The following is a 13,282-nucleotide window of genomic DNA, read 5'->3' as shown; positions in this document are numbered from 1 at the left end:
TATGGTTAGACTGAACTCGATTCAAAGCTTAACTTCAATTGCTTTATACTCATTGTTCATGGTGTTGATGTGCATAAGTGATATGAAAATCATTTTCTTATCCTTAGGAGATTGCACCATCTTTGTGTAGTCGAATCTTCATGGCGAAGCAAAGCTTGGATTGGTTTCATCAAGTCAACAATCATTTCTTGCATAGATAGATATTAGATTAGATTTCTTAACCTTCATCCTTTTGTCTTTTATTTTCCAAGTGACTTTAGATTCCACATTCCAGCTACGGTTCATAAACGTAAGTCCCTTTGGGATTACCAGCATTATCACATCAAATACACTGAGTCTATCTAGAATATAAAGTTGATTGTTCGCATTGTAAACCTTGGAGTCACCTAATTTGATCATATTATTTAGCATATGAGGTTTCTTTGCTCAAGAGAGGATAGAATACTTGGTATTTGATTCTGTGTTCGAAGTGTCGTAAAAACCACATCAACAATCACTAAGGGAGGCCCACAATAAGTAATTGTGCTTGCACCTCTAAACACAAGCACCACAAGTACCACAATCAGTTTATCACCAAATCATTCCATCTAAGCAAGGACAATGTTTGTAGAGGATCCAGAATGCATCTTGCTGAGGTAGATCATACCTGAGTTAGCTAATACTAGTAGTATGTTATCATGAGTGGTTTCTGAGACAATAAAAAAAGGTGTTTGAATGCATTCAGATTATTAGTATATGTTATGAACCTCTGAGCAGTGTATAGAGTGCATGATTGATAAGAACTGAAATTGTATATTGTTCTGAACTGTTGGATATCTCCTGTTTATTAATGATCTGAGTAATGTTTCTGAGATGGTTGTGATCTGATCCTTTAAATTTGATTTTACACACATACTTTTTCTTCAATCTGAATACTATTTTTGTTGCTTCATAAACTGGTAATTTCATAGGAATCCACATACTTTTTAACTTGATCAATTTATTGTTTTACTTTTAACTGTTTATGGGACAATGCTTGTCATCAAACCAGGCTTTACCAATCAGCCTACAGCTCAAATAATCTAGTGTTTAATTCTTTACTACAAATTGTGATGGCTTATAATACAAAACATGCAAAAAATTTGAGGAGTCTTACAAATCCCCAGCCACTTGATGTAAACTTCTCGTAATAAATCCTGAATTCACATTCTGAGGACAAAAACAACTGTGCATGTGGAAGGTCATCTACAATTGCCCCAACACCACCTGCTTTTGGTCCTTTGGATAGCATTTTTGTATAGCTAGAAATATTTTGCAAAGGTACAAGTCTGTCTTTAGTCACACCCAGCTTGTTGAGATATTCCCCCGTATGGGAACCAGCTTGGAAGCCGATAGGAACATCACTTGCTAGCACTTCAGAAATTCCTTGAAAATCTGGCTTTATTTGATCAACAGTAAGAAGTAATGTAAGATTTGCAGTGTAGCTTGAAGTAACTATCAGTAGTACAAAGAGCCAAACGATCACAACAATCCTCCCACGAACGCTTATCACTTTCTCACCTGTAAAATTTAACTCAAAAGATTTGAATTTGAATTAATTAAATACATCTTATGTACAAATGACTTTCAAAAATATAAGTATATGGATATGAAAATAAATAAATTTTCCTTACTTTGAGCAAAGAAGAGAGTTGAAAAACTGAACCTGCACATAAAGAAGCAGACAACATGCTAAAAATAGTTAATTTATATAAATATGTCAGTTTTAACACTTCATATGTCCAGTAATTTAATTTGAAATTTTTAAATAGGGAAAATAAGGTTCTATTAGGAATTTAGGACCCTCACCCTTCAGAAAATAAAATTTGGCAAAAATTACCAACTAGACCAAGCTCAGAAACTACAACTAACTTGCCTTTCAAGAGATACATACATATGTAGATTTATTTATCAACAAACATCCCAGTCCCATGAGAACAAACAAGACCCACCTAGAACACCTAACCATTTGATTAATAAAAACACAACCATGGTGTCCTACAACCGACACATTGAAACATCAGAAAATTAATCAATTTGAAAAAAATTAGGATGCCAAAATGTCAGGGGAAACACTAAGGGCAGAGCTCATAGTGAACATGGTTACACTTGACTACACCTTAAGGTGCCCCATTGCAATAAGTTTGACCCCTACCTCAATGTGTACCCATGGTCATTACAAGGTGCTCTGCCTGAAGGATTTGTGTAGAATCCCCCGCTGGGTTTTTCTAAATTTTTACACAATCTTTTAACAACATTTTGTAATACAGTCTGCATGTTTCTGAGATTAATAAAGCTTTTGTTTGCAGATTTGTGCTTTCAAGTTTGCAATGGTTTTATTCCACATTGGCATAGCATAGCATATTAGAAATGAAACTACACTAATTCATTCAACTGATCATACATATATGTTAAACAGAAATTTGCAGTTACAAAGGTCTTTTAATAGAAATCTACTACAAAAAATAAAAAGGTAAACCTGACCTCCTAAATATTAATATGTTGAACTTTATGAAGAGATAACAGCATATTAGAGGCAGTGTAGCATTCAAGACCTTTCGGAGTTGATTTCTCACTGCTAGGGAGTTATTCAAGTTGATTTTGCACTTTATCCCGATAGGTTTCCTTTTGTTTCGTTCGAATTTTGGTAAATTTGCCTAAGTCCCGATGTGTTTTATTGAAAATTTTAAGTGTCTAGATGATTTTGAGAGGTTAAATTGTTAAGTTCTTAATGAAAATCCATGTTTTAAAGGTCTAAACGCTAAAATTCCTGATGGAAGGTGCTTTTCCCCCCACATTTCAGATGACCCTTAACTTTCCCCCACTCAAAATCCTGATGAAAGGTGAATTTCCATTGGATTCCTGATGGACCTAATTTTTCCTCCACTCAAAATCCAGACATGGGGCGATTTTCCACCAGGATGATGAAACTTTGGCTAAGTGTGGGAAATCCTCCTAATGACCCACGATTTTTGACCAAGACTACAGATGACTTTAATGATGACTAAAATGATGATTCCTGATGCCTATCGATTTTCCACCAGTGCTTTTATGATGAGATTTTAAGGGTTTTTATGCAGATAGTGATTCCAGACATTAGGCGAATTTCCATCAATGATGATTTTGATGATTTTGAGTCCGAATAATTGTCCAAACAGGGGTCGATTTTCCCCCAAAGTGATTTTTGAGCTGAATGACGAGATTTAAGTTGGATTTTTCATTCCAAACAAGGGTCGATTTTCCCTTGGAGGCGAATTTGTGCAAGTTTCATGAAATTCGATTGGGATTTTTATCCCTACATGGGGCGATTTCCCCCCAGAGGCATTTTAAATGATTTTAATGAGTTTTTTCATTGGGATTTTCATCCCAATATGGGGCGATTTTCCCCTAGAGGTTATTTTTTATCTAAATTTTGAAATATTTTAAATAAATTGACCCAAATTTAATTGTTTTTACAAGTGTTGACTATTATTTAAAAAATAAAAAACAATTAATAAATAATTTGCAATTAAAAATAAAATGATTTTTACCTTCTAGAAGCAAATCGATTTTCCCCAAGCAAGTATAAGTATCAAAGTTTTATCCCACATTGCTTGTGTGGTGAAAACCTGAGGTGAAGACTAGTTTAAAGAAGGGGGCTAGCAATATTATAATATTACATTTGTTGATGGTGATTGCTAAGTGGTGAATTGAAGACATTTTGGTGGACACCATTTGAAGTGGTTGGAGTTGCAGATTTGAAGTTATTTCTTCCAACCAGACCTAGGCGCCATTTTTGGTGGAGATTGCAGCTTGTTTAGAAGAAGAATTTTCAGATTTTTGGCGATTTTCTTCCAATTGAACGATTTTGGGAAATATTCTCTTGGCACCATTGAGGCTGAAGTTCATGTTTCATGATTATTTTCTACACTTCCAGCCCTAGGCGATTTTTTTTAGACACCATTTGAGTGGTTTGGAGAGCATTTGGGCTGCCTTAGGCGAATTCTTGGGGTGGTGCCATTCTCCTTAGTTGGGCGATTTTGCTTAGGGGGACATTTCCCTTTAACTTGGGCATTTTGGTGAGTGTGTCAAGTGTTAGTTGGTTGCCATTGCTTTCAGACAGAGCTAGACCTGCATAGTCGCCATTGTTGGGCGCCATTTGACCTCCATTGTTAGCTGGTAACAGATTTTCAGACCCAATCTTTCACCAACCAGCAATACTTTACTAAGCCAACTTTTATTGGATGTGATTTGGTGAGGTTTTTTTGAACATTTTCAGACCTTAATGCTGGTGCAGGTCTGAGACGCCATTATCAAGGGGCTGTCCTCGGAAAACATCATTTCCAACCACTTACCTACTTTAGCGATTTTACTTGGAGGGCATTTATAAGTCATTTTTCCATCATTTCTAGGGTTTCTTATCACTTTGCAAGGTGCTGGTAAGTCTGAAACGCATCATTTTCAGACTTGTCCTCAAACAAGTTTTATTTTACCAGCCATACATACACACCCGGAATCGATTGTTTTCGCCACGGAAAGTTATTTTCATCAAATTTTTGCATAACACGCGATTGCAACATGTTTTTAGTGACTGATTCGTAGAGTTGCAGGTTGTCTTCAGACTTGCTGGCAGCCATTGTTGACCTTGGAAAGGTGTCCTCATACAACTTTTGTGTGAAAAATCTATTTTTCACACCTTTCCTAGTTCATTTCCTGATTCGGTATACAACTTTGCACTCTAATTTGGATGAAATTTCTTCCAAGTATAAGGAGGTGTTTTCAGACTTTGTTAACTCTAAAAATTAATGATTCTAATGAATTTCATGAGGGTTTCATACCCTAATATTGTCATATTTTCGTTCTATTTTCAGAATTCGTTTAAAATGTAGTTAAAATTCCAGATTTCAATCCATAAACTTCTGTCTAAATCATTAAGAAATCAGAACTTGTTTAATTCTAAAAAAGGTTATTAGGAAAATTTTCCAGCTTCATACAGGTGCAATTTTGAAGTCCGGAATTAGCACTCGGAAGGAACAACAAAGGATAGTTGAGACAAGATTCTATCCAGAATCCAAGATGTCATCCAGATGGAAGAAGATTACAGACACAAACATGCATTTCCTAAACATGGACTAGATACAACAGCGGATGTTCAGAACTGGAAGCCAGATTCCTTCTCCAGCTTATGCAAACATTATGAAGAGTGGTATTTACCAGGCCGTTGGATTTCCGCAGTCCATACAGTGTAGTGAGCTAATCCTGGAGTGTGCACGATGTTATGATCCTCGCTCTCAAATGATCAAGACTCCTAAGGGTGCCATCATTGCCTACGTTGCCGAGGACGCAGTTGCTGAGGTGTTTGGGATTCCACATGGAACAGACATGAAAGATAGGACCAAGGATGAATATGAAGAAAGATATAAGAAAAAGATGGATGCGTACAAGACCATAGTGAACAAGGAATGGATGATTGACCCCAGGTCTCATTATTCCAAGGCTCCCAAGACACTCATGTGCACAGATTTCAAAGAGGAATATAGCGATTTTGTATTCCTACTAAACCAAGTGATGGTGATGCCACACGGTGCAATATATGATGGATGGATGTTCTCTTTCATCTAGGATTGTCTGAAAGGAACATTGATTAATTGGTCAAAAAACATAAGTGACAATCTGGATTTTCAGCTAAGAAATGTGGAGAGATCCAAGTCATCCGCCATGACTTCCTATTTGGTGTACCTGCTTGCACGATTTGTTACCTACAAACGGTTGATTTGCAGAGGTGTTTACCAGCAAAACACATCATCCGCTAAGTTATCCTAAGCAGTCAAGACCTGACAGTCGGAACCTTCAGGTTATCCCCTTTGATTAGTCCTGTTGTGACCTTTTCACAAATCGCCCCATTACAAACGGGGACCCCCTCTTTCCTGCTTTCTACGTTGGTTAGTTTAGGGTTTTGGCAGCATAGTGGGCAATTTTGAGTTCCCATGCCCGAGTCTCAGAATTTTGATCATGCCTAATTGTCATTTAGGGTTTTGAAGTTATAGGATCAAGTGCGTAAAAGTTGAGATTTTAAATGGTCCTAATTTTGTCTAAGTGTAGACCTTTTGAGCGTTAACGTGTTTTTGAACGTCCCTGTCGGTGATATTTAAGTGCTAAGGTATTTTAGGACCTTTAGGAATTGTTTTCTCACTCCTAGGGAGTTATTTAAATTGATTTTGCACTTTATCCTGATAGGTTTCCTTTTGTTTCGCTCGAATTTTGGTAAATTTGCCTGTCCCGATGGGTTTTATTGAAAATTCTGTGTGTTCAGATGATTTTGAGTGGTATTGTTAAGTTCTTAATGAAAATCCATGTTTTAAGGGTCTAAATGTTAAAATTCCTGATGGGAGGTGCTTTCCCCCCCACATTTCCGATGACCCTTAACTTTCCCCCACTCAAAATCCAAACATGGGGCGATTTTCCACCAAGATGATGAAACTTTAGCTAAGTGTGGGAAATCCTCCTGATGACCCACGATTTTCCACCAGGACTGCGGATGACTTTAATGATGACTAAAATGATGATTCATGATGCCTATCAGTTTTCCACTAATTCTTTTATGACGAGATTTTAAAGGTTTTTATGCCGATAGTGATTCCAAACATAAGGCGAATTTCCACCAGTGATGATTTTGATGATTTTGAGTCCGAATAATTGTCCAAACAGGGGTTGCTTTTCCCCCAAAGTGATTTTTGAGCTGAATGATGAGATTTAAGTTGGAATTTTCATTCCAGACGGGTCGATTTTCCCCTGGAGGCGAACTTGTGCAAGTTTCATGAAATTCGATTGGGATTTTTATCCCAACATGGGGCGATTTCCCCCTAGGGGCATTTTAAATGATTTTAATGAGTTTTTTCATTGGGATTTTTATCCCAATATGGGGTGATTATGGGGCGATTTTCCCCTAGAGGTCATTTTTTATCTAAATTTTGAAATATTTTAAATAATTTGACCCAGATTTAATTGTTTTTACAAGTGTTGACTATTATTTAAAAAATAAAAAAACAATTAATAAATGATTTGCAATAGACATTAAATGATTTTTACCTTCTAGAAGCAAATCGATTTTCCCCAAGCAAATATAAATATCAAAGTTTTATCCCACATTACCTGTGTGGTGAAAACTTGAAGTGAAAACTAGTTTAAAGAGGGAAACCAACAATATTATAATAGTATATTTGTTGATGGTGATTGCTAAGTGGCGAATTGAAGACATTTTGGTGGCTGATTGTGACTTTTCCAGCTAGGCGATTTTTATCTAAGTGTCCATTGGACACCATTTGAGGTGGTTGGAGTTGCAGATTTGAAGTTATTTCTTCCAATCAGACCTAGGCACCATTTTTGGAGGAGATTGCAGCTTGTTTAGAAGATGATTTTTTCAGATGGTTGGAGTTGTAGATTTGAAGTTATTTCTTCCAATCAAGGCTCCTAAGGGTACCGTCATTGCCTACCTTGCTGAGGACGCAGTTGCTGAGGTGTTCGGAATTCCACGTGGAACGGACATGAAAGATAGGACCAAGGATGAATATGAAGAAAGATATAAGAAGAAGATGGATGCGTGCATTTGCAAGACCATAGTGAACAAGGAATGGATGATTGACCCTAGGTCTCATTATTCCAAGGCTCCCAAGACACTCATGTGCACAGATTTCAAAGAGGAATATAACGATTTGGTATTCCTGCTAAACCGAGTGATGGGGATGCCACAGGGTGCAATATATGATGCATGGATGTTCTATTTCATCCAGGATTGTTTGAAAGGAACATTGATTAATTGGTCAAAAATCATAAGTGACAATCTGGACTTTCAGCTGAGGAATGTGGAGAGATCCAAGTCATTCGCCATGACTTCTTATTTGGTGTACCTGCTTGCACAATTTGTTACCTACAAAGGGTTGATTTGCAGAGGTGAAGTCGGGAATGGACAACAACAATTCAAAAGTTATGAATGTTATTCACAGCTAAACATGTATCAAATTGAAGATTTATAGGAGAGTGAATGATGCATTCACTATGTACATAACATGGATGTTGCAAGGCGGAATCTACAAGAGGTTGTCCAAGGAAGCAACAGAGCTGATAGAGAAATATGGATCGTGGTACATACAGTTTCCCCCTTTTACATACCTAAGGATTCATGGATTTCAATCCGAACTTTACAGGCTTCCTAGGTATCCTACAGATAGAATGATATTACTTGAGGTGGTGAGATAGCTTCTGGAATTTGATTCTATCTAGAAGGACAAACATAGAACAGGGATGGCATTTCCTATTTCCATAGGGAAGACATTGGAGGTTTGTCATTCTGCCGTAGCAGCTAGAACGATGATTGAGGAGCTTGCATTTTATTGCCTTGCGACATACAAGAGAAGAGAAAGGTTTGATCCGAATAAGAAAGTTGGAAGGATCATGGGAGATAAGTTCATGCACAAGGTGGACATAGAAGATTATTGGGCCAACCTGATGGACAAGCAAGCAGAGAAAAGAAGAATGTGGTCCAGAATGTTCGTGGATTTCATGAGGAAGTGTGGACTTTTCCTCATTCCTGATCAGATATTTGATGACAAGGATCATATGCATCCGCAATATGAGAATGAAATGAAGAAGGCGATTCTTCTGCCTAATTGGTGAGAACAAGAAGTGATAGATTTGAATGTATTGATGAGAGAAGTCTTGAGTTTCTCTCGAGGATGGGTGGATAGTAAGATGAACAAGTTAGTTGACATGGGTGTTATCTTCACATATGAAAAGATGAAATAGGAGGAATCCTCTTCCGAAGATGATCAAATAACTATCAGTGACATAAGGATTCATGCAGATGAGGAAAGTCAAGCCCCCAAGCGAAGGAAGAACACACCAGGAGAAGTCAAGGCTAGAGGGAAGAAGATTGAGGAGCTTAAGAAGAAGCAAAAGATTATCATTCCTTCACCTCCCCTCAGTGTCTCATCAATCAAAGAAATTGAAGAAACAGAACAAAGAGATTGAACAATGTTCCAACACAGTGATATTACCGGAGAATGTTCAGGACTTATATGCCACAACTACATCTGCTCCACCTAATGAAGATGATTATCAGCCAGGATCTCCTACTGTCCTTTTGGAGGTTAGTTTGAGAAAGAATGTATACGATTTGACTAAGGATAATCCTGATGATGATGATGATGTTATCTCGGCATTGAAAGAGCTTGATCGAGAGATGTGTCTCCATGATGGTATGGAGATGGCTGCTATTCTTGATTGGTTGATGAAAAGTATGGAGAAAAGTAAGAAGATGGTAGATGCGCAGCCAATTGATGACATTGATGACTACTTAGCTTGGAGCAATGTTGTCCTCATTTTTGAATTTTCAAAAATGTGACAACCCCTACAATTTTTGGCTTAAAATGTGTCATTTTTGTCTCCAAGGCAAGCTTTATAAGTTGCAAAACTCACATTTGTTAGTGTCAAATCATTGGGGGTTGTCTTTGCCATCATTGTCCAAGTTTTGGTAAGTTTTGGCCTTCATTTTCATAACTTTTTGTGCAATTCCAGGTTTTACAGAAATCATTGCAAGTTGGAAATTTTACTCTAAGGCACGCCTCCCAAGGCAAAATTTTGCTTTGCCCCTAGACTGGATTAATCCTCAGTCCATCCTCAATCCACGTTTCAAATTTCATCGCGTTTTGAGTTTGTTTGCTATGTTATTTCTTCAATTTCAGGTTTTTTCTTCCTGACTGCAAATGGGAAATTTTCCTTTAATTGCAAGTTTTAATTTTCTCTTCTTTTAGTGTTCTAGGGAAATTTTAAAACAATTACAAGTGCACTTTATTTTAAAATTGTCACTTGAAACTTATTTTTTATTTCCCCTTTGCTTTTTATGTCTTTTAAGTCATTGTAGGAACTTTTTGGACAAATTACAAGTGAATTTAAAATTACAAGTTTAAAAAGAACTTGTAATTTCTTTTAAAAGGTCCTACTCAAGTGATTTTTAGATGTAATAGGGATTTTATTTCCCTATTACATGTTTTATTTCCTTTAAGTCATTTTAAACTTGTAAAGGGGATTTTATTTCCCTATTACAAGTTATTTGACATGTCTTTTTGTTCCTTCCTCTCACAAACCCGAATTTGCCTTAGGAGTTGAAAAAGTGAAACAATTAAAACTTGTAAAAGGGTTTTTGAAACCCGATTACATGTCTTTTGCAAGCATTTTTAACTTGTTTCTTCTTTCCAAGAACCCAATCTGAGTTTTTCTCCAAGAAGTTCGTTTTTGAAGAGTTTGAATCCATTTCTTTTGCTTTGAATCCGGATTTGATGGTGCCAAGTGTTGAGGGAAAGAGGCGTGGGAGATCTTGTTTCCATTTTTTATGGTTTTCTTGCCACATTTTTGCCCTTTCTTAGGCACTTTAAACCAGCAAGTTGTGGCCCTTTTGCCACGTTTTTTGCCTCCTTTCAATCCGTTTTTGCAGCATGTATGGAGGCATTTTGGGTCTTCTAACCTAAGCAATTCATCTCTTTGCTTCCATACGTGGGTTTGCTAGGCGTATTGACCCGTTCCTTCTCCTCCTTGGATGTCATTTTTGAAGGAGGTTGAATCAAAATCCATTTTTAACTGCCAAGGGTTTTCAGCATGTCTATTTATGGAGCATTTCAGTTCTTCCCAAGCTCATTTGTTTTGGTCTAGGGCCTTTGACCAAGCAAGGATTCGGGTTTCTAAGTGATCTTCCCAAATGGATAAGTTCTTTGAATGCAATTTGTAAATTTGCATGATTTTCCCCTCTTTTAGATTTTTCCCATTCATTTGATTTCGGGTTTTACAAATCTGATTGCAAACAAGAGTTTTCCCATTTTCCAAGTTTGCCATTACCGGTTGGTATCATTCTTTCCATTTTCTCCTCATGTCAAAACCCCATTTCATCCATTCATTTCACCTTCATCCATATTTCCCATTTAAAGTCTACTTGCAGTTGGAATTTTAAAACCCGATTGCAGTTGGGTCTTCACTTGCAGTCAGCTTTCCAGAACCCGAAATTGGTCCAAAATGCACTACTTGAAAATGAGTTTTAAAAGTCCAAAAACAAGTGCAAACTTGTAGTTACCCATTACACATATGAAGTTGCATGTTTGACCTCCATAATTGCAACTCAATGCTCTTGTTTTTTCACACATGTAATGCAGTCTCCAAAACCCGAAATTGAGCTTTGGCCCCATTTTTGTATCAATTTATCCTCTCCCTTGTCAGTCTTGTTTGCACACACGATCTACCAAATCAATGGATTAAGGCATGGGCCTTATTTTGCAAGCAGATTTCAAGATTGGAGGATGATACAAAGAAGAGATACAACAACAATTCATGGATGCAAATTATAGAATGCTTTCAAGGAAGAGATGGCCATGACATGAAAAGAGGAAAGAAGCCCTTTCCCTCCTAAATGAATGGTACTACCCCAAGCAAGAAAATAAGATTGAAGTTTGTTGGCGAAAGACATAAAGACTATCAAGGGTGCAAATTCTTGTTCCGATTTGAGATGTCTTTACCGACCCAGAATACTTCAAGTTCTAATGATGCAAGAGCACCAGAGTAGTTCATCCGGTTGATGCAGGAGCACCAGAGTAGTTCATCCGGTTGGAGCAGTTAACAGTGGAGTTGCTTGAAGATCGTTGCATTTCTTCATGTTTTTGCATTTCTTCAACTTTGGATGGTATAAAGAGGAAGTTTAGAGATTCATTTTCAAGGACAGAGGTTCGAGGAAGAAGAGATCCAAAGCAGATGTAGTTTCCAGAGAGACTCTGATCCGGGGGGACTAAAGTCCGGAGGGACTGAGGTCTGGATCAGTGCAGAATAGTGCAGACTGTTACTGGAGGCCAAATTGCTGAGCAGATGATCTGTGGATCATACTTTTGAGTTGTAAGAATTGTTTTGTAATCCTGAGCTGTGGTCCAGCGTGTGTAAAGCCTGGGGCATATGTAACTCATTAAATATTATAAGGATTTCTCTCTCTGTTTTTCCGGTTACATCTTGTGTTGTGTGAACCGGTTACCGGTATCTTTCAAGGTGTTTGTGTAATAAGCTACAAGGCAGGGTTGTCCTTCATTGGATCTCCCTACCTTGTCTGCATCAAGTGGTATCAGAGCTAGTTATGAAGTTGTTGATGGAGGAAAACTTGGTTGCGAATCGATTGGTTGAAAAGAACTTGAGGCATCTTGAAGACTTCTCCAGATCGCCGAACCAAGGCAGGCTGCAAGGTGGTCTGGTAGATTCGCGAAGGAGAGGCAATCGGAACCTATAGTCAGACCGCTAAAACCCCTAAGGCAGTTGCAAGTACCTACTGACAGATCGCCGAACCAGATCAAGTGATGGGACTCACTTTTCAATTAACCCCGAGAGTCTGATGCAGGAGCACCGAAGTAGTTCATCTGGTTGATGCAGGAGCACCGGAGTAGTTCATCCGGTTGGAGTAGTTAACAGTGGAATTGCTTGAAGATCGTTGCATTTCTTCATGTTTTTGGATCCTGAGTTGTGGATTTGGATTTATCACCTTTAGATCATTGTCTTAAACATATTCGAGATTCATGGCATTTGGATTTGATTTCGGTGAGATATCGATTCTGGTATTGTTCCGGTATTGGTGTGTTCTTACCGGTTGGTCTTGCAGTGAGTAAAGCGAAGCTGAATTGGGTTGCGGATGGTTTCCGTAACTTGCGGATCGTAGGGAGATGGTGTTTTGGACCTGACCGATGTTCTTTCGAAGTTCTAAGCATTATTGGAGGTGTTCTTGGTGATTTGGGCTGACATATTATTGTTTGCACGTTTCATCATGAACCAGTTGATCTTTGGCCGACTTGATTTAGTTGCTATTGCTTGAGGATGGTATAAAGAGGAAGTTTGGCGATTCATTTTCAAGGATAGAGGTCCGAGGAAGAATAGATCCAAAGAAGATGTAGTTTCCGGAGAGATTCTGGTCTGGGGGGACTGAAGTCCGGAGGGACTGAGGTCTGGATCAGTGCAAACTGTTACTAGAGGCCGAATTGCTGGCAGATGATCTGCGGATCATAGATTTGAGTTGTAAGAATTGTTTTGTAATCTTGGGTTGCGGTCCAGCATGTGTAAAGCCTGAGGGCATATGTAACTCATTAACTATTATAAGGATTTCTCTTTCTATTTTTTCAGTTACATCTTGTGTTGTGTGAACCGGTTACCAGTATCTTTCATGGTGTTTGTGTAATAAGCTGCAAGGCGGGGTTGTCCTTCATTGGATCTCCCT

At 38.0% G+C, this 13,282-nt stretch overlaps 1 protein-coding gene across 2 annotated transcripts in view; it reads right to left on the bottom strand.

Annotated features, from left to right (window-relative positions):
• The window catches only part of LOC131064465 (glutamate receptor 3.3), a 134,121-nt gene that overhangs the window by 30,235 nt on the left and 90,604 nt on the right, over positions 1 to 13,282 (bottom strand). For both annotated transcript variants that reach the window (XM_057998626.2, XM_059216655.1), the window contains 2 exons: positions 1,653 to 1,684; positions 1,136 to 1,539 (listed from right to left, as the gene is read on the bottom strand). In XM_057998626.2, the coding sequence (XP_057854609.2) occupies positions 1,136 to 1,539; positions 1,653 to 1,684 (436 nt within the window). The remainder of the gene's footprint in view (positions 1 to 1,135; positions 1,540 to 1,652; positions 1,685 to 13,282) is intronic.

The sequence above is a fragment of the Cryptomeria japonica genome, chromosome 2, assembly GCF_030272615.1.
Source record: "Cryptomeria japonica chromosome 2, Sugi_1.0, whole genome shotgun sequence".
Classification (NCBI taxonomy): Eukaryota; Viridiplantae; Streptophyta; class Pinopsida; order Cupressales; family Cupressaceae; genus Cryptomeria; species Cryptomeria japonica.
This window is presented reverse-complemented; position numbering and strand designations above follow the sequence as displayed.